The sequence below is a fragment of the Colobus angolensis genome, unplaced genomic scaffold (assembly GCF_000951035.1).
Source record: "Colobus angolensis palliatus isolate OR3802 unplaced genomic scaffold, Cang.pa_1.0 Scaffold472, whole genome shotgun sequence".
NCBI lineage: Eukaryota > Metazoa > Chordata > Mammalia > Primates > Cercopithecidae > Colobus > Colobus angolensis.
The window spans coordinates 1,261,826-1,284,236 of record NW_012118177.1 but is presented as its reverse complement, the minus strand read 5'-3'; the positions used below and the strand labels follow the sequence as shown (position 1 = coordinate 1,284,236).

The following is a 22,411-nucleotide window of genomic DNA, read 5'->3' as shown; positions in this document are numbered from 1 at the left end:
TCTCCTGCCTCGGCCTCCCAAAGAGCTAGGATTACAAGCCTGAGCCACCATACCCAGCCTGAGTTGCTTCTCCTAAACCTCACAACATCACGCTGAGGTCAGTGTTGTTATTACCTTGCTATAGATCATACAGCCAAGAAGTTATAGAGCTGGGATTTGAAATCAGGTTCAACTCCAAATCCCATACTCTTAACCACTACATTGCACTTCTGGGAATTAATGTAATTCGAATTTGAATCAAAGTCTGTGAAGAACTTTCCAACCTAAGGTGCCTAGGTGAGGAAGTCAGACTGTCAGATGTGCAAGAACCCATAGGAACACACACAGTCTGGAAAGAACTTTGAGCCAGAGTAGGTCTCAAGCTGTCAGTGCTCTCTGCTAAGCCAGCCAGGTAAACGCTATAGAAGCAATGATTACTCTTGTGTGTAGTAAAGTAGTGGCTGAAAGGGGACAAGAGGGGACTTCTGGCTTTTTATCTGGATGACAGGTTTATTCAGTGTCTGAAAATTCATTGAGTTATAATTTGTTTTTTTTTTTGAGATAGGGTCTTGCTCTGTCACCAAGGCTGTAGTGCAGTATCATGATCTCAGCTCACTGCAGCCTCAACCTCCCAGGCTCAAGCAATCCTCCCAGCTCAGCCTTCTAAGTAGCCGGGACCATAGGCACATGTCACCACACCTGGCTAATTTTTTAAAATATTTTTAGAGATGGGGTCTCACTATGTTGTCCAAGCTGGTCTTGAACTCCTGGGCTCAAGTGATCCTCCCACCTCAGCTCCCAAAATGCTGGGATTATAGGCATGAGCCGCCGCACCCAGCTTAACTATAAATGTATGAATTGTGCACTGTCTGCTTTTTTAAAGGTATATAGCATTCTAGGAAGATAGAGTAGTTCCTTGTGGTGAGTTCCTTGGGTTTTCACTTTTTTTCTTTTTTGGGTGTGCTTTTTGCCTCCTATATCCCTGACTTGGAGCTGAAGAAGCTGACAACATGGAAATGCCAGTGGGTGTAGACCAAAGCAAAGTCTTCTGTCTCTCGGCGAAGGACGAGAAAAAGGGCAGCCTAGAAAGACAGAACGTTTTAAATGCTGATCACTCCGTTGTAGCTACAAGCCACAAGGAAAACTGTGGCCCCCCTCCACCCCACCAGCAAAGCCTGAGTGGAGAGCAGGGACTTCAACCTTTGCCAGGTTGTAATGAGGCACCCACCTGTAGCCCCTGCTAGAGTGGGTGTCAGAGAAGTCCAAGTAGGGAGCTGGGACTTTCATCCCCGCTGAGTGGTAACAATATCCTGCCTCCAGTGGTGTCAATGGAGACCACGTGGAGAGGCTGGACTTCCACCCCTCCTAGGCCGTAATAAGGCAAGCCTCCCCTTCCTTACTGGGTTGGTATCAGAAGATCTACAGGAATGTTGATTTGACCACCACCTACCAGTAAGAAGGTCACCAGGTTATGGGTGAGGCTTCTTACACACATCTCCCAAATTTTCTGTGATGCTGTTGTAAAATATCTATAATTGTTAAAAGACTCATTTTTTTTTCCTTTAGACTCTAAAGTTTAAAGTCTTTTTAAGAAGGAGACAGGGTCTCATTGTGTTGCCCAGGCTGGATTTGAACTTCTGGGTTCAAGCATTCCTTCCAGCTCAGCCTCCTGAGTAGCTGGGATTACAGGCACTAGAGCCTTCTTTGTTGGCTTCTATTTATCTTTCTCCTTTAGATATCCCATAACCCAAATTTATATCTTCTGCATTTAATACACTTAATTTCTTCATTGTTCCATAGCTTTCCTTCTATTCCATAACTTCTCCTACTGTGTCCTTGTACTCTCAAGACAAACACCAGGATATTTAAGGTTGGCCTAGTTTATAGCCCCATTGCTTCAGCTTCTTGACTATCTGAAGATAGCATTTGGGCAAAAATGCATTGATGATCAAAACCTCTGCTACCTTCAATGGCTGCCTGTTCAGTCCTCCTGGTGAGGTCCCTCAGGCACCTTAAACTTAGCAGTTCCTGAACTTCAGCCTCATCTCCTGTGCTGCTCAGTACCAGCATCCACCAGTCACTCAGGCCAGAAAAATGGAAGTTGACCTTGACTCCTCCCCCTCCCTCAATCCCTACATTGAAACATCACCAACTTCTCTTGAATTTTCCTCCAAAATACATTGTAAATTGTTCTTCTGTCCCACTAGCACTTTTCTCACCTCAGCCACCTTCCTCTCCCACTTGGGCAATGCACAGCTTCCTAACCAAACTCCTTCCTCTACACTTGCCCCTTCCCAACCCATTCTTCACATTACTTCCAGTCTATTTTAAAATCGAAATCTCATCCTGTTGATGCCCTGTTTAAAATGCTTAATGGCTCCTCTTCGCTTCTAGGATAAAATTCAAACTCCCTAGTGTGTCTTACAAGTAGGGTTCCTGTATAATTTACCACCAAAATCAGGACCCTTTTGAGAGTGAAGGGGGGTGCTGGTAATAAGTATGCAGGGACAACAGACATGTGTACACTCTCCTTATACAGTCCCTTATGATCTAGTCTCACCAGCCCACCCCTCATCACAGCTTTTCATCCTACCCGAAAATACACACACACACACACACACACACACACACACACACACACACACACGCCATACCTTTGGGGTGTCCAGGTAAACGTGCTATTCTGCCTGGCTGAAACACCCTTCTCTTCACTCACTCTTTGGCCAACTTCTAGTCAACTACTTCAAAAGTCAAAGTATTTTTTCTCCAGGAAGTGTTTCCTGACTCCCAAGGCTGGCTTAGGTGCCCCCGGGCCAACCCCCATGCTCCCATAGCATTTTGTTCTTCCCTTATCATAGTACTTATCATACCACATTGTAATTACCCATTTCCCTATCTGTTTCTTCCTCTAGATCAAGTGCATCTCTGGGTCAAGGACCTTGTCGGGCCGCTTCTGCATTCCTAGCGTCTAGTACAGTTGCTTGGTGTGTGAAAATGACTGAGCTATGCCCTTAGGGCATGCACACATTCCTGTCTGCTGAATGACTGTGGACTAGGCACCGTGTTGTCCCCTGGTTGCAGCGGCCATACAGGGGAAGAGGGGGCCAGGAAGACCGACAGGTGCTTCGGCTGCCGCTCCTCCTACTGCTGGAGTCCCCAGTCCTGTTGCCCTGGGTGCCCCTTCCCTCCATCCTCTCTGCTAGGCGTCCCCTAGTGGCAGATAGGCAGCAGCGACAGGCCCTGTGAGCCAGGTGGCTGCAGCAGGAAATGCGCATGGAGGGGGTGTCCTCAGCCAGGAGGCAGCTCTGCAGCCAGTCCTAGGGAAGGCTGGGATGAGGCTTTAGCCGGGGAAGCCCTCCCGTCACCATGCTCCTTCTCTGCCTCACTGCAGCCCCTCCCACACCACAAAGTCCCCGCCCATTGTTATCATTAGAGGCTCTACCCCAAGAACTTTGAGGGCAATGACTAAAATTGGGCTGTGTGGCTCCGGGCTGCTTACAAGCAGGAAAATCTCTGCTCAGCGTATTGCCCAGGAGGAATGGATTGGTCAGACCTGGCTGGCCTGTTTTGTTTTATATTCAAACCCTGAATCAGAGCCACACCATACGAGTGAGCTCACGGCAACTCTATGGGTGAAGCAACAAGAACCCAGCCACAGCAGTTAGTGGACACGCCAAACGGGGGAGGGGTGAGGACTTGGCTAAGAAGATAAAATCTTGAGCCAGTCAGAAAACTACAACAAAAAAAACACAGTGAGGCTGAGGGAATAGGGCCTATTGTCACCCTGTACAATTTCAGCTATTTTAGCTTCAAAATAACCTTCCCCTTATTTTTTATAGCTGGCAGCTGAGCTATTGGAGGAATGAATATATTGGGGAAGAAAAGCTCAGGAAAGGGGAAGGATGGGGAGAGAAGTATGACTGTCAGTGGAGAGTCTCTGGTTTTCCTTAGGGCACGGGGTCGAGGGACAGTAGACCAAGGAGTGGGCATACAGTAGCCCATGAGCAGTGAGGACTGGGGAAGGAGGAGCCACATCCACATGGGCAGGTTTTTAAGTCTCAGGCTCATTCCTGCCTCAGCCTACCAAAGTGCTGGGATTACAGGTGTGAGCCACTGCACCCATGCACTATTTTATTATTTATTTATTTATTTATTTATTTCCTGGCTCCTAGAACTGAACATTTATTTTAAAAAATAACTTTATATGCCGGGCATGGTGGCTCACGCCTGTAATCCCACCACTTTGGGAGGCCGAGGAGGGCGGATCACAAGGTCAGGAGATCGAGACCACGGTGAAACCCCGTCTCTACTAAAAATACAAAAAATTAGCCGGGCGCGGTGGCGGGCGCCTGTAGTCCCAGCTACTCAGGAGGCTGAGGCAGGAGAATGGCGGGAACCTGGGAGGCGGAGCTTGCAGTAAGCCGAGATCGCGCCACTGCACTCCAGCCTGGGCGACAGAGCGAGACTCCGTCTCAAAAAAACAAACAAACAAAAAAAGATCTGCAAGAGAAAAACAAGCCTCCAAACACAGTGGAGGCAAAGCAGAGGGGTAATCTCTGGCTGTAGCACCCTTGCTTTTAAACCACCATTGCCAAGACAGAAGCCACTTGCTTCAAATAGCAACATCCATTCTATGTCATACCTCCTCACCTCCTGCATCCTCAGGACCAGAGAAAAAGCTCAGCAGCTCCCTGAGTTGGTGCCTCTATAAAAGACTTTGTTCATCTAAGTTGGGGCTGCTAGTCCTGGTCTTCTTTCCAGATTTGGATACCAAGTGTTTTCTGCTATAAGTGTTAACTTGTATATTAATCACACGTTGCCCTTAACAACCTGAAGGCATTAAAATCATAAAAAGCCTGAAATCCCAGAAAAGCATCATTTTCCTATTGCCATACCCTCCGGCCATCTCATCCTTACTAGTTCTCAGTTGTGGGGGAGGACGAAGAGGCCTCTAGAAGGGAATCTGGTTATTAGAGGTACCTCCCTTACAAAAACTTGAAGTGAGGCTGAGGGGAGGAAGCTTTGCATTACTGCCCTAGGGACCACCACTCACAGAGATGTTGAGTAAACACATTCTATGTGTGAAAAGCAGCCATTACATTAGGTCAGGAAATAGAGGCAGCCTCCTACCCTTGCGTTAGTCTGTACTTCCAGTCTTCAGACAGGTGTTCAAGGGCAATCATGTAGCTATCACAACTAGAGTTTCTTGTCAACTGTGCTCGCTGCAACTCCACTTAGCTTTGGTGCTGCCTCCTCCTCATGCCCTGGCAGGTCTGCTTCTGCTACTATCCCCACAGTCAAGAACTGCTTTGAGGCTAGGCACCGTGGCTCACACCTGAAATCCCAGCGCTTTGGGAGGCCGAGGCAGGTGGATCACCTGAGGTCAAGAGTTCGAGACCAGCCTGGACAACATGGTGAAACCCCATCTCTACTAAAAATATAAAAATTCACCAGCTACTTGGCAGGCTGAGGCAGGAGAATTGCATGAACCCGGGAGGCGGAGGTTGCAGTGAGCCGAGATCGCACCACTGCACTCCAGCCTGGGCAACAGAGCGAGACTCAGTCTCAAAAACCAAAAACAAAAAATGGAACTGCTTTGAAAGGGATCAAAGCTGGGGACTGGGCCTTTTTTTGAATAATCTCAAAAGCTCATCCTAAGAAATGAATTACCCAAAAGGGCCCACAAGAGAGATCTTAACGTCAGAATATTCTGTAACAATAAGACCTGACCCACTGATTCAATACTTTAGGAAATAGCATGATGAGCAAGTGAAGGCACTGGTGCTTCACATCAGCTTCTCCCAGAGCAAAGATCTGAGATTAAAGAGGTCTAGAGGGTTAGAGGCGCACATTTCATCGTATACTTTAGTCTCTCCTGAATCACTTTTGTCAAAGAGCTAGTTGTAAAGTAGAAATCCCGATATCCAACCAAAGCAAAAACAAAATAAACAAAAGTAGACTTGGGCTTCACAAATAAGGAAGCACTCTTCATGAAGCTCTGGAGCCATGTAGCTTCCCAAAGTAAAAGAGCACACTTATTTGATGATGGGCCAAGAAACTCACTTAAGGCCACCGTGGTGGCTCACGCCTGTAATCCGAGCACTTTGCGAGGCTGAGGTGGGTGGATCACTTGAGGCCAGGAGTTTGAGACCAGCCTGAGCAACATGGCAAAACCCTGTCTCTACTAAAAATACAAAAATTAGCCAGGTGTGATGGTGCACACGTGTAATCCCAGATAACCTGTAATCCCTCTCAAGGGTGAGGCAGGAGAATCACTTGAACCCAGGAGGTGGAGGTTGCAGTGAGCCAAGATCGAGCCACTGCACTCCAGCCTGGGTGACAGAGCAACAGAAAGATGAAAGACAGAGAAAGAAAGGAAAAGAAAGAGAAAAAGAAAGAAAGAAAAAGAAAGAAAGGAAGGAAGGAAAGAAGGAAGGAAGGAAGGAAGGAGGGAAGGAAGGAAAAGAAAAAAGAAAGAAAAGAAAGAAAGGAAAGAAAAGAAAAAGAAAGGAAAAGAAAAGAAAGGAAAAAAAGAGAAAGAAAGAAAGAAAAAATAAAAGAAAGGAAGGAAACTAAAAATTTTGGAATGCATAATAATTCATCCTTAAATTTTGCACATTTACCTTCTCAAAATAGTTCTTATTTAGAAGGGATGAAAGTAAATGCCCAGCCGGGCACGGTGGCTCATGCCTGTAATCCCAGCACTTTGGGAGGCTGAGGCTGGCAGATCACCTGAAGTCAGGAGTTCAAAACCAGCCTGAACAACATGGAGAAACCCCATCTCTACTAAAAATATAAAATTAGGTGGGCGTGGTGGCACATGCCTGTAAATTCCAGCTACTCAGGAGGCTGAGGCAGGAGAATTGCTTGAACCCGGGAGGCGGAGGTTGCAGTGAGCCAAGATTGTGCCATTGCACTCCAGCCTGGGCAACAAGAGCGAAACTCCATCTCAAAAAAAAAGAAAAAGAAAAAAAGAAAGAAAGAAAGTAAATGCCAAACATATGTCAATTACTGATGAATGGAGGGAAATGATCACATTTGGCAAAATTAGTTCAAAATGAATAAATCACAGAAACTCTCCTCCCGTAAGAAAATATCTAATTTGAATCTTCAGGAATAAGAACTAGAAATCCAGCAGACATTATACATGCTATAATTTAGGTATACTGCACAGAATTACACTCTATCACATTCTCAGTAAACTCCAGACATCTTCGTCTTACGGTTGAATAAATCTGCTGCCAATGTCTTCTCTTGGCTTAACAATGAAGCTGACGTAGTTTGGAAACAAATAAGAGCTATCATTGGACAGTGAGACATCTATCTAAACCAAACTTTCAGCAGAAAGATCAGTATAGATTATGATACAGACCCCAAATCACACAGGTACACACACTTTATTAGTTTCCTCTACAAGAGACAATAACATCAATCTTTAACAGGAATCTCAGCTCATTTGAGAGGCCAAATAGATCCAAATGAAGATGAAAATTAAATACTTAATTAATCAAAAGGCACTACGATACCACCTAAAACCTACTGACTCAGCGGCAGTAGGCTAAGGAAGATCAAACTACAGCACATTATCTAATGTAAATGTTAGCAATTACATAGCAGGAAGCATGTTTGCTTTCCAGAAGACTATGGTACAATGTTCATTTGGGCCCAAGAGGATATTTGGCCAGGAAAGGATCAAGACAGATGAAGGTAAAGCCAAATCGAAAGGGATAGGTACAAAGGAGAATCCAAGCTACACAGTCAAGCAGATGGTGATGGATCAGGCTTCTTCCTCCCAAGAAACATTTGCTGCACTGTGCTGCCTCCCCCCTCAACCACCCCCCACCCCCCACCCAATGTCTGCTCAAGCCGAGCTGTCTGCTCCTGTCTTACAGGGTGCTCAGCTACCAGAACTAGGTTTGGGGTTGCCCAGGGCTCTTGCTATAATTTAGCATAGACCTTGGGGAGAACTGGTCACACATGGGCTGCTTTTGTTGCTAGTTGTTCTCAACAAAGAAAACCCTGAAGCATTTACATGCAAAGTAGTCTGAGCTTCCCCAATCACAGTCAAACACCCTCACACAACATCCTCAAAAGTCTGAAATCTTGCAGCAGCTGAGCTATAGTTAAAGCTGCAAGGCTCACAGAATTATCAAGGAAGCCAGAATGAGATAATGCAGGTAGGAAGTCCCAGCAGTTAATCTCAATCTGTCTTTCCCCAATTCGGATAAGCTCTAATATACCTGATGTGGGATGTAGAAAGCTACACTGGAGCAAGCCGGGTCTTCTGCTGAATTTGTCATCAAATACCAAGGGGAAACAAGGGGTAGGGTGGATTTTATTCTCAAAAAGCCTCAGAAGTTACTCTATTATAAAGGGACATGGCTGAATAGGTAAGAAACAGATTCTCCATTGTGAGTTCTCCTGATGGCTTCTGCAAGGATCATAGAGATGTCAATCACCTAGAAAGGCAAGAAAGGAAATCAGGTTAGTATCATATGGTCAGAAATGACTGGCCAATTTGCAGACACTGATGAGCAGCCAAGCAAGTGCCCTTCCTCTTAAAACTACAACACTGTGCTGTTTCCCTGTCATGAAGCTGCACTCAGCTATTCTTCATAACATTTTTAAGATAGCCACTTAGGGCTGGGCACGGTTGCTCACACCTGTTAATTCTGGCACTTTGGGAGGCCAAGGTGGGCAGATCACTTGAGGCCAGGAGTTGGAGACTAGCCTGGCCAACATGATGAAACCCCATCTCTACTAAAAATACAAAAATTAACGAAGCTTGGTGGTGCACGCCTATAATCCCAGCTACTCGGGAGGCTGAGGCATGAGAATTGCTTGAACCCAGGAGGTTGCGGTGAGCCAAGATCGTGCCACTGCACTCCATCCTGAGTGACAGAGTGAGACTCTGTCTCAAAACAACAAAACAAAACAGATAGCCACTTAGGAAAGAGTCAAAATGCTAATGGAGAAAAAACGCTGACTCTGGTTCATCAAAACGGCTGGGCATTGTGGCTCACACCTGTAATCACAGCACTTTGGGAGGCCAAGGTGGGAGGATCACTTGAACCCAGGAGTTTGAGACCAGCATGGGCAACATGGTGAAACTCTGTCTCTACAATAAAACAAAAATTAGCCAGGTGTGGTGGTGGTGTATGCCTGTAGTCCCAGCTACTTGGGAGGCTAAGGTAGGAGAATCGCTTGAGCCTGGGAGTTTGAGGCTGCAGTGAGTCAAGATCAGGCCACTGCACTCCAGCTTAGGCAACAGAGTGAGACTCTGTCTAAAAAAAAAATGGTGGTGGGTTCGCATTTTAAAATCCTTATGAATAGGCTGGGCACGGTGGCTCATGCCTATAATCCCAGCACTTTGGGAGGCCAAGGTGGACGGATCACCTGAAGTCAGGAGTTTGAGACCAGCCTGAGCAACATGGAGAAACCCCATCTCTACTAAAAATACAAAATTAGTCGGGCATGGTGGCGCATGCCTGTAATCCCAGCTACTCGGGAGGCTGAGGCAGGAGACTCGCTTGAACCCAGGAGGCAGAGGTTGCGGTGAGCCGAGATCGCACCATTGCACTCCAGCCTGGGCAACGAGAGCTCCATCACAAAAAACTCTGTCTCAAAAAAAAAAAAAAAATCACCTGTAATCTCAGCACTTTGGGAGGCTGACACAGGAGGACAGCTTGAGGCTAGGAGTTTGAGACCAGCCTGGGCAACATAGGGAGACCCCGTCTCTACACATAATATCAAAAAAATTAGCTAGGCATGGTGGTACATGCCTGTGATCCCAGCTACTTGGGAGGCTGAGACGGGATGACTGCCTGAGCCTGCGAAGTTGCAGCTGCAGTGAGCTTTGATTGTGCCACTGCACTCCAGCCTGGGCAACAGAGCAAGATCCCTTCTCAAAAAGAAAAAAAAAAAAAAGAATGATGATAATCCTCCAATTACACATATTAATTTCGAAAAGCTCATAGATTAATGTAAACATTTTTAATTAGGCAAGGCCTTGTTCTTTTAGTGCAAGAGTACTCAAACTTTAGTGTCTAACAATTACTTGGGGAATTACTTTAAAATACTGGTTCCAGGACCTCTGGTTTTATAGGTCTTAGATGGAGCAAAGGAACCTACATCATTTTAATAAGAACCTTAGGTCCAGAGCACACTGAGAAACACTAAAGTTGGCAGAAGCATATAATTAGTTTAAAGGTTTCACGTTACATCTACAGGGGCCGATAGTTAAGAGTTGGACAAACACACACTGTAAAGTATGAACTTGAAAACTTTAATTTGCATCAGAATCACTGGGAGAGCCTGTTAAAATGTAGAATCTTAGGCCCCACCTTCCAAAGATTCTGAGGTCTAGCAATTTAAACTTTTAAACAGGTGATTTTCCCAAGGCTTGGCAGTTTGAAAAGAAAAAGAAAAAAAAAGGGGGGGGGGAAACAGATGATTTTTAACTTTTAGATCACAAATTCTGATGACAAGACTAAATCCTTCAGATCAAAGAAAGATATCTTCAGAATCCAGAGACCCAATTCAACGTAAGTAACCACCTCCTAAACACTTAGAAAAGTCTTGTTTTGCACAAATCTCATCCTCACCTGTATTTTGGAGCAATGCTTCATCTTGTCCTCCTGAGGTATGGTATTGGTGACTACTACTGCCTCAAAGCATGCATTGTTGATGCGAGAAATAGCCGGACCGGAGAAGATTCCATGAGTCAAGATGGCATAAACTCTGGTGGCTCCAGCTGAGAGAAGTCTAGAGGGAAAAAAAAGTTGGATTCATCTTCCTTGTCATTGCAGAATTTTAGTCAGAGAGGAGTATATTAGCCTGCTTAGGCTTCCATAACAAAATACCGTATGAAAAAAATAAAAAATTAAAAAAATATTATAAGGCACAGTGGGTTGGGGGAAAAAAATTTTCAGGAAAAGAAAATACCATAGAATGGGTGGCTTAAATAACAGAAACAAATTTTTCATAGTTCTAGAGGCTTAAAGTCCAAGATCAAGGTGCAGACAAAGTAGGTTTCATGCTGAGGCCTTTTCTCTTGGCTTGTAGGTGGCCACCACCTTGCTGTGTGCTCAGATGACCTCTTTGTGAGTGTGAGTGTGAGTGTGTGTGTGTACGAGCATGTGTGCGCACGGGGAACTGCTGGCCAGTTCTCCAGCATTCTCTTCTTGTAAGGGCATTCATCCCATTGTAAGGGCTCTGCCCTAGTGACCTCATCTAATCCTAAATATGTGCCCCTCAGGTAACTCCAAATACCATCACATTGGGGTTAGGCCTCAACATACATGAATTTGGGGAGGACACAATTCAGTCCATATCAAGAAAGAACTGCACTAAGAACTTATCTGAATGGGTCTGAATTAGTGTAGAAGGACTCTGGCACAGACTGCTGCACTCGACAAAATCCACTTCCTCTTCTTTCTGGGCACAAAGCTGAACTACATTTCCCAGCTTCCCTCACATAGTTCAGTGTGGCCATGTGGCTTAATTCTGGCTATTAAAATGTGGGCAGACATAGTGTACACCAGTTTTTGGTTGGACTTACAAAAATCTTCCAGGGGTAATCCTCTGTGTCCTTTTCCTTTTCTGGCTGGCCAAAATTGAAATGTCTTCCAAGGTAATCTTGGAAGCCCCATGTTAAAGATACAGCACCAAAGATTGAAAGAGTCTGAGCTCCTAACTATTGCTTAGAAAAAATGAGTCCAACAAGAACACTTGCATTGGAGTGTGCCTCGGACAAAAAGGAAACTATCATGTTAGGGAGTTGATCTGTTATAGCGACTAGTATTCCCTTACTTGTACAAGGATGAAATGGGTTTTATGAATGTTTACTCCAGGATCCCAAACCAAGAATCATTCAGCAACCCAATTTTGTTTTTAGTACCTTATTATGTGCCAGGCACTGTGCAAGGCACAGACACAAGAAAGTTTAAAAAAACCCTTCTCAGGGCTGGGTGCTGTGGCTCACAGCTGAAATCCCAGCACTTTGGGAGGCTGAGGTGGGAGAATTGCTTGAGCCCAGGAGTTCAAGGACAGCCTGGGCAACATAGTGGGACTCCGTCTCTACAAAAAATAATAATAATAAATAATTACCCAGGTGTGGTGGCACGTGCCTATAGTCCCAACTACTCAGGAATCTGAGACAGGAAGATTTCTTGAGCCTAAGATTTCAAGACTGCAGCGAGCCATAATTGTACTACTACACTCCAGCCTGGGTAACAGAGTGAGACCATGTCTCAACATAAAAATAAAAGTAAAAATACCATTCTAAGAAACAATGCTACTCATAGTGGCTTGGATTGTAAGTAATGAGGGGCCACTTAAAATCTTAAAGAGATTTTAAAGAGATTTAAAATCTTAAAGGGATCGAACCTCAGTTGCAGGAAGATTAGCAAGCATGGAGAGATGGAGTGGGGAGGTGAGAGAATGGTGTCTGGCAATGGAGAACAGAGTAGGGAGGCAGTTTAGAACAGTGCAGGCAAGAGATGACAAGTAACATAAACATTAACCTGTCACAGGATTAGAGTGAAAAAAAGAAGTAATATGAACAAAAGTAGCAGCCGGTAAAACAGTCGAGAAGTAAGACCAAGGGTTCCAGCTTAGCTAAAATATAAATAAGAGCATACATGCCTGTCTGCTCAGGATTTTTACTTTAATTCATTAAAACAAAAAACAATCGCATGTAGAATACTCAGGGTGATCAAAAAACTTTGGTAATCAGGCGATGGTTGTCTAACATTGTAAATATAGTTAATGTCATTGAACTGTACACTTAAAATAGTTAAAATGGCAAATTTTGTTATATATAGCTTAGTACAACATAAATTGAAAAAAAAACTAAGAAAATCTGAAAAAAAAATAAGAGTACTCAACAATTTCTATGTATTATAATCTAAGCCTTGGGTGATAAAAAATCTCCCAAAGTTACTTATCCCCTCAATTTGGTTCCAAAAGGAATCAGCAGGCTGAAGACATTCAGACAGCAATTGCTAGCTTTTTCCTTCTAACTACCAGCCCCATCAATCCACACTTACTTGTCAGCTGCATGGCAGATTGTGCCACAAGTGTCAGCCATGTCATCCACAAGGATGGCCACCCGATCCTTCACATCTCCCACAAGCACCATGCGGTCCACTTCATTGGCCTTCTTCCGCTCTTTGTGAATCAAGGCAAAGTCCACATTCAGCCTGTCTGCAATGGAGGTCACTCTGGAAAACAGAGAGTGTTCATATGTATGTGTGGCTTCTAAGACAAAAGAAATGGACTAAAGAGGCTGGGCGCGGTGGCTCACGCCTGTAATCCCAGCACTTTGGGAGGCCGAGGTGGGTGGATCACAAGGTCAGGAGATCGAGACCATCCTGGCTAACACAGTGACACCCCATCTCTACTAAAAATACAAAAAATTAGCTGGGCGGTGGCGGGCACCTGTAGTCCCAGCTACTGGGGAGGCTGAGGCAGGAGAATGGCATGAACCCGGGAGGTGGAGCTTGTAGTGAGCTGAGATCGCACCACTGTACTCCAGCGTACACAACAGAGCAAGACTCCATTTCAAAAAGAAAAAAATAAATGGACTAAAGAATGAGCTTGTTTTGGGGAGGAGAATACTCCTTTAAACCAATAGTTCCCAGGGCTGGAAGAAAGCAAGCAACTATCATTGACTTCTCATAGGCAAATACCACAAACTGGGTTTTATAAACCAATGCCTCCATATCTCAACAGAAGCTTATGAATGTACTGATCAAACTTAGATGAGTATTCATTCTGAGTAGAGGACAGACACCCTCACCAGTCCTGGGAAGCAGTATAATGCTAAGACACGCATGTTTATTTAATGGATTGGCAGTAGAAGGAATGAGGAAAGAATTAACTAATGCCAGGAGTACACAGACTGTCCCAATTCCCATCACGGAAGACCCGTGACTGGGGATGTGGTGAGAAGAGAACCTGACTGGCAGGAGAGGAGCAGCATCCCGCCTGTTCCAATGCCTGTGCCCTCATCACTTCCCTCAGTGCTGTTGGCAAAACACCCATCAACTGTCACTGTCAACTGTACCTGGACACCAAGCTTGGGAGTTTCTTTTACAATTGCTAGACAGAAAGTTATACCAATTACCCAGACAAGCTGGACATCTCACCGTTCGGTCCAAAGTATCTTCTAATCAAAGAGAATTCTTATTTTTCTTATTACACGAGAAAATAAACCAGACTAGAAGGTGGGATAGAAGAAAAATTTGTCTTTTGACAAAGTACCACATAATTCAAACAAAAATCTATTCAGTGTAAATGACAGTGAGCTGCCCCAGTGGCATGTCTGTCCGTGCTCCACTGTGCCATCTCCGTCATGTGTGAAGCAGCCCATGCTTGGGGATTTGTCCTGTTTTTTAATGTAGAACTGAACAAACTATAGCATTTTGTCCTGTTTCTCTTGTGACTGTGGTCACATGAGTTTTTGCTGGATAAGTGAGAACCTGTGACCACACAATAAGGTTTGAACCATAATCTAGGTAACGTTTGTACCTTGATCTAAACCAACCATACCCTGTACTCTCCACTACTACTGCATAAGCACATAACATCAATGGTAACCAATTTGCTTGGAATGATTACTTACCCAAGGCAAATGCATGATCAATTAGTTCAAGTATCCTAAACCACCCATACTCAAAGGTCAACAAATTCAGTGACCAACAAAGCATCAAAAGGGCTAAAAAAAGTAACTCTCTACACCTTTTCAGGAGAGAACTACTGTACAAATGAAAATCACACAGGAATCTCTACCTACTCCCCATACCCTGCCAAGACTGAAGTGATAGACACTCAGTTGGAAAATACTCCATCACTATAAGACAATGATAATGAAAAAAACAAATCAGGTAGCAATAAGTTGTCTACTAAAGGCAGTTTTCCTATACCCACCTTTGGAAAGAAAATCCTGCCTATTTCAAATGTGACTATTTTCTAAGTCCCATAGAAAGATATGAAAATAATGACCAACAAATTAAATATGACAACTACTAGCTGTGGGGATGTTTCTTAGGCTGTCTCTAGCTTTACAGATGGTAACTAGCAACTACATGGGACTCACCAAGCCATATATCTGGCTGGATAACAGAACTCAAGTTCTCAGCTTATCGGTTCTGTTAAAGTTACTGAAATAAAAGAGGTTGTTGAGAAACAGTCATTGAAGATTTGAATGGCTTTCAGAAAGTTCTGAATTAGCTCTTCCTAATCATCTGTGTTTTGTAGCTTTTCACTCTATTTCCACAACAAGAAGAACATGTGTCACACTTTTGAATGCATTACTAACGAGTAATCCACTAAGGAAATCAAGAGCTCTTACTCTGCACCATGTGAGCTGCAAAGCACTGTAACTGGCAATCCCTGGCAATTAGTTTGTTTAAAATGTTAAGATCTTGGCTTTAAATAAAAATATCATGCTTTACTTTCCTTCCTGCTTAATATTTTAATCCCAAGGATCAAAATGATCTAACCAACAGCATTGTAAGCAGAGTGTAAAAGCGAATTTGTCCACCAATACGTGGTTCAATAGCAGCTGCTATTCAATAGAAAACCACATTTTCTACCCTTCCCAAAAGGTTTATAGCTGTATTGCTAGCTCTGTAGTGCCAAGTTACTCATAAGTTATAGTCAAGTCCATAATATGATGATTTAGGACCCCTTTTCTGTCTTGTCTTCCAAGTAGTAACTCAGGACAGTAAAAGAGGAGAGGGTAAAATATATTCAACCCATGTGCTAGCTACTTATATCCATTCAAAAATACTTAAAAACTGCCACTTGGATAGAAAAACATCACTTTGTGACACAACCATCTGAAAGATTTTCCCAGTACATTGGGAACAATACTAATTTCAACCATACCTCTTAGCTCCACCAGCATCAGGTGAGACAATAGTGCAGTTCCTCCACTCAGAGATATTCTCCCTTATCCACTTTAGGACAGCCGGCTCTGCATACAAATTATCTACTGGGATATCAAAAAAGCCCTGTAGAAAGAAGCTGGATCAGTTTTGCTTCATTTTACTTCTCTTCCATTTATAAGTGGCAAACACAAAGTAGTAACTCACTCAGAGAATGTCTTACTGCAACATTCAAACCGATGGGAAGGCAGTCCCAGTGTGGTAGATTATAAAAGCCTCCCTGCATCTGGGCTATGTGAGAGATCCCAGCCAAGATCAACAAAGTCAGTCCTCAGTCAACCCACAACTGAACATAGGAACGTAAGTGAGCCTTTGTAAAGAATGGCTAAGTTCAGAAAAAACCATTAAGAACTGCCAAGTCAACATGCAGACTCAGTGAATTAGTAAATACTGCTTTATGCCACTAAATGTTGGACTGATTCGTTAAGGAGTAAAAGCTAATGGATAAACCAGTTAGAGATGCTATGGTATATAAACTTAATGGAAGCTACTTATAATAAATGGTCACAATGAATAATTAGAAATCAGGAGATCTGTGTTCTAATTCTAGTTGATACAAATTAGTTGTATTTCTCAATTAAGTCATTCCTTTTCATAAAAGGAATACAGTCCCTGTCCAATGTACCTCATTGAATTCCCACAAGCTTGAAATGATGATTTGAAAAATATCTTTGAAAAAATGTAAAATAAAGGTGGTATTCCACCCCCCTTACTTTGGGTTTATGCTGGAAAGTAGGCTCCAATATCTGTGGCTCTAAATTTAAGACCATGAGGCCAGGCACAGTGGCTCATGCCTGTAATCACAGCACTTTGGGAGGCTGTGGTGGGCAGATCACTTGACGTCAGGAGTTCGAGACCAGCCTGGCCAACATGGTGAAACCCCATCTCTACTAAAAGTACAAAAAAGTTAGCTGGGCCTGGTGTCGGGTGCTGTAATCCCAGCTACCTGGGAGGCTGAGGCAGGAGAACCACTTGAACCGAGGAGGCAGAGGTTGCAGTGAGCCAAGATGATGCCACTGCACTCCATGAATATTCAAAGGGAATAAGAATGATAATAATTAACAATAACAGTTCCTATCTATGAGTACCTGTCATGGGCCAAGCATTATAATATGAATTTAATGTTTTATACTCACAATAATGAAAAAGTATATGTTCAGAGAAATTAAGTAACCTTCCCAAGCTTACAAAGCTAGTAAATACCAGAGCCTTTATTCAAAGTAGTTCTGATCCCAAAGCCTATGCTCTTCCCATAAAACCAGACTGCCTCCCTATCTAACCACCTGAAATGACTAAGATCATGAAGTATGCTTAAGGTGAACACATTTAAAATGTTGTTAATTCTAGTTTATTTCAGATGTACTTGGGCATACTTTTTGGCTTCTCTGCGGTCTTCAGCATCATCAGTCTTTTCCTCCCACCTTTCAAACACCAATATTTAGCTTCCACTGATACCTGAATTTGAGAAGCATGTAGGTCCATAGTGATAATATGATCTGCACCTGCTACGGATAGCATATTTGCAACAAGCTTGGCTGAGATTGGTGCCCGGCTCTAAATGGAGGGGAGGAAAGAAAAGAAAAACCAAAAAGCCAATTTGAAAAACAATTCATTTGCTCAAGAAAGTATTTATTGTGTATCTACTATGTTAAAGGCACTATGGTACCCAGAAATTCATAGGAGACATGGCCATTGACTTTAAGTGGATCATAATTCAGAACAAATATTAAGTGGAACATCACTTTTCCAAATCAGGATACACTTATCAATAAAGAAAATACCTTCCTAACTTTTATTTTCTTAACTTAATGTACACATTTTCATCCTATTCAAGTGTTTCCAATGCTCAATTATTCAAACTAGGCAGACTTTAAAAAATAATTTTATTAAAATCTCTTTCAACACATACATATGTAAACCTTTAACACCTAACATGTCAGGGTTTGAAGATACATCACAGAATAGATATTATAGTTTCCTTTGTAAATTACATCACTACTTACTCATCTGGAGGTCAACTTTCCAACAACTATGAACTCCTCAAATAAAACATACTTGCCACACTGTAAAATAGCGAAGTCCATGCCCTTTACTTTTTTTTTTTTTTTTTTTTTTTGTAGAGACAGAGTTGTGCTCTGTCGCCCAGGCTGGAGTGCAGTGGCATCATCTCAGCTCACTGCAACCTCCGCCTCCCGGGTTCAAACAATTCTCCTGCGTCTGCCTCCCAAGTAGCTGGGACTACAGGTGCACAGCACCACGCCTGGCTAATTTCTTTTGTATTTTAGTAGAGACGGGATTTCACAGTGTTGCCCATGCTGGTCTCGAAACTCCTGAGCTCAGGCAATCCTCCTGCCTCGGCCTCCCAAAGTGCTAGGATTACAGGCATGAGCCACCGCGCCCGGCCCATGCCCTTTACTTTATACTCTGTTGGAATAAAAATATCTGACCTTCTTCGAGGCATTGTGTGTAAAATTGGGCATTAATTACAATAGACTTGCAAAGTTTTATGTATATGCCTTACCCTCTAATATACCAGATAAAGTGAGATATATATAGTTTATCTATCTATCTATCTTATCAATCAGATCAAGTATTCATGTAACAGACTTCAAGTTTTATGAAGAGGTCACAACTAGGATCCCAATCTTACACTTTGAAAGGATCTACCATAATTTTAAAATATACTCCAGTACTCCAGAGGAGTTGGTGCTTAGTCTTACTGATACAATTAAAAATACCAGTGAGCTAACTGAAAGTTATATATGTATCACTGTAATAAAACACAGACTACAAATGTGTTGCTTTATACAAACCAATTATATTTCTATTGTTTTGAAGATAGGGTAATACCTAAGAAAAGGTGATTTTTAAAATTCCCCCTAAATATATATTTGATAATTTTGGAATTTATTTGTGATCTGGGGCAAGTGCTCCTGCTTCCTCTGCTCAAAAAATAAGATTCTGCTCCTACCTTATCTTTCTTATCCTGCCGGGCATAAGGGAAGCATGGGATGACTGCAGTAACCCGGCTGGCTGAAGCAATCTTGCAGGCATTAATCATGATCAAAAGCTCCATTAAATTGTCATTGATTTCGCCACAACCACTCTGAACGATGTAGACATCCTCTCCACGTACACTTTCACCAATTTCCACACTACAATGAGGAAAGAAGGACAACATGAAATAGATTTTAAACCACTATATTGTCAGCCCTCCATATCCATAGGGTCCACATCTATGGATTCAACCACGTGTGGATTGAAAATATTTGGAAAAAAAATTGCACCTGTATTGAACATGTACAGGTTTTTTGTCACTATTTTCTAAATACAGTATAACAACTATTTACATAGTGTTTATATTGTATTAAGTATTATAAGTAATCTAGAGATGATTTAAAGTATATGGCAGGGCTGGGTGCAGTGGCTCACGCCTATAATCCCAGCACTTTGGGAGGCCAAGGTGGGTGGATCACTTGAAGTCAGGAGTTCGAGACCAGCCTGGCCAACATGGCAAAACCATGTATCTCTACTAAAAAAAACAAAAATTAGCCGGGCATGGTGGCAGGTGCCTGTAGTCCCAGCTACTCGGGAGGCTGAGGCATGAGAATCGCTAGAACTCAGGAGGCAGAGGTTGCAGTGAGCTGAGATCACACCACCGCACTCCAGCTTGAGTGACAGAGTGAGACTCTATGTCTAAAATAAAATAAAATAAAATAAAACGAAATAAAATAAAATATATGGGAGGGCCTGGCATGGTGGCTCAGCACTTTGGGGAGGGCGGGGCAGGGTAAAAGGAGGATCATTTGAGCCCAGGAGTTCGAAACCAGCCTGGGTAATACAGTGAGACCCCATCTCTACAAAAAATAAATAAATAAAAATAAAGTATAAGGGAGCATGTGCATAGATTATTTCATATGGCCAGGCGCGATGGATCACGCCTATAATCCCAGCACTTTGGGAGGCTGAGGTGGGTGGATCACCCGAGGTGAGGAGTTCAAGACCAGCCTGGTCAACATGGTGAAACCCCGTTTCTACTAAAAATACAAAAATCAGTCCGGGTGTGGTGGGTCACACCTGTAATCCCAGCACTTTAGGAGGCCGAGATGGGTGGATCACCTGAGGTCAGGAGTTTAAGACCAGCCTGGCCAACATAGAGAAACCCCGTCTATACGAAAAGCATAAAAATTAGCTGTGCATGGTGGCACGCGCCTATAGTCCCAGCTACCCGGGAGGCTGAGACAGGAGAATCACTTGAACCCGGGAGGCAGAGGTTGTGGTGAGCCAAGATCATGCCACTGCACTCCAGCCTGGGCAATAGAGTGAGACTTCGTCTTAAAAAAAAAAAAAAAAAAATTAGCTGGGCGTGGTGACGGGTGCCTGTAGTCCCAGCTACTCAGGAGGCTGAGGCAGGAAAACTGCTTGAACCCGGGAGGTGAAGGTATATATATTACACTATTTCATATCTGCAGATTTGGTCTTGGGACCAATCCCCTGTGGATACTGAGGGAAGGAAAAGACTTTACTATACTTAAGGTCTAAGAAGAACAGCTTCCCTACTAGTATGCTGTGAATAGTTACAGCTACATGTGGATATTAATCACCCAGCCTTCAGGAGATCCTCTGAAGGAGCCTCTATACCAGAAGCAGTTCACTGCCTTAGTTTACTCCAGTGTACTAAACAAATGTTACCATTTTCTATGGTAATATTTTCTAACGTTACCCTGTGACATACATGAAAAAGATTCATGAAATGGTTGGCACATGTTGGTCTAAAGTACTTACAAATAACTGGACCACAATTTTAGCAGGTGGCCTGTATCTCATTTCATATAGGTACATGTGATGTACATAAAATTTGATGCATCACCTGTTACTGTTACAGAGTCCATAAAACGCAAAAAAAAAAAAGTAGAAATATCATAAGGAGTGAATCACTATCGTTCTATAATAACACTTTAACAGAAGACAGTACCACCTCTACTGTATTGGCAATTTACCCAGTAAATACTAAATGTTCATATGCTCATCACTGTACTAGGTGCTAGGGAAACAATGATGAATAAAATGTGGTCCTTGCCTTCATTCTGTGTTAACTGTACTCTGGTTCAATTACTAAGTAACTCTATAGGGGTTTACTCTAAGTATGAAGTAGGGCTATATTTTACCACAAAAGTTTCAATACCCATATTTGGGTCTCTACCAAGAAAAACCTATCATCTAGAAAAAAAAAATCACCTCTTCCTGTTCACCAGGTTTGAAAAAAAAGAAAATAATTTAAAAAATTTTAAAAATCACCTTAGTGATACCTCAAACAACACTATATTCCCAATTAATCCTCTAGGTGAGGTAGGGGAGTATGTGTGTATATAGACAAGTAGATCAGAATGGCTGACAATACCTATTGAACAAGAGAAAAACTTCAGTTCAAATCAAAAGTCAATAGAGTTATTAAATAAAAGATCCATACTTCTATCTCACTCTAAGCACTATCTTCTGTGTGGCTTCAGGAACCACTTACTGTCCTATTTCTGTCACGATCACTTTTACCCACCCTTCTCTCCCCAAACAAAACGTCAAGAACTCCAAAAGGGACTTATATGAAAACTGGCAGAGGCAATTCTATTGCCAGAAGAAGCTGACATAGGAGATAATTACTTATTTATTCCTTTCTAACCCAAGATGAAAGGGAGCTGGGAGTGGTGGCACACGCCTGTAATCCCAGCTGCTCAGGAGGCTGAAGCAGGAGGACTGCTTGAGCCCAGGAGTTCAAGTCTAGCCTGGACAACACAGGAAGACCCTCATCTCAAAAGCAAGAAAAGACAAATGGGGTTAGTTTATATTGTAAAGCAAGAAAAATAAAAGCAAGTGAAAAAAAAAATCAAACTAGAAACCAATTAAAAACAGGGAAGCTGAGATTCCTGGCAGCCAGAACAAAAAAGAAAATGCACTAGTTCAGGATAAACCTTTTTTAAGACTGGATGCAGTAGCTCATGCCTGTAATCCCAGCACTTTGGGAAGCCAAGGCAGGCAGACTGCCTGAGCTCCCAATTTCAAGACCAGCCTTGGCAACATGGCAAAACCCTGTCTCTACCAAAAAACACAAAAATTAGGCGTGGGGATGTACATCTGTAGTCCCAGCTACTCGGGGGGCTGAGGCAGGAGAATCGCTTGAACCTGGGAGGTGGAGGTTGCAGTATGCGAAGATGAAGCCACTGAACTCCAGCCTGGGTGACAGAGCGGGACTCCGTTTCAAACAAAACAAAAAAAACAGGGAGTGGTCATTTCAAGGGACTTTTGGGACTTTTTCAGGTCTTTTTTTTTTTGAGACAGAGTATCGCTCTGTCACCAGGTTGGAGTGCAGTGGCACGATCTTGGCTCACTGCAACCTCCACCTCCTGGGTTCAAGTGATTCTCCTGCCTCAGCCTCCTGAGTAGCTGGGACTACAGGCATGTGCCACCAAGCCCAGCTAATTTTT

General features: G+C 43.1%; 1 protein-coding gene across 5 annotated transcripts in view; it reads right to left on the bottom strand.

Moving 5' to 3' along the window:
- Positions 1 to 7,357: 7,357 nt before the first annotated feature.
- Positions 7,358 to 22,411, bottom strand: part of PRPS1 (phosphoribosyl pyrophosphate synthetase 1) — a 26,235-nt gene continuing 11,181 nt past the window's right edge. The window contains exons 2-7 of one of the 5 annotated variants that reach the window (XM_011958722.1): positions 18,904 to 19,087; positions 17,388 to 17,486; positions 15,874 to 15,998; positions 13,029 to 13,202; positions 10,584 to 10,743; positions 7,358 to 8,438 (exon numbers count right to left, since the gene is read on the bottom strand). In XM_011958722.1, coding sequence (XP_011814112.1) covers positions 8,346 to 8,438; positions 10,584 to 10,743; positions 13,029 to 13,202; positions 15,874 to 15,998; positions 17,388 to 17,486; positions 18,904 to 19,087 — 835 coding nt within the window. In that variant the 3' untranslated portion in view covers positions 7,358 to 8,345. Of the gene's footprint in view, positions 8,439 to 10,583; positions 10,744 to 13,028; positions 13,203 to 15,873; positions 15,999 to 17,387; positions 17,489 to 18,882; positions 19,088 to 22,411 lie in introns of all 5 variants that reach the window. The other 4 variants (XM_011958720.1, XM_011958721.1, XM_011958723.1 and 1 more) reach the window with 4 other exon arrangements.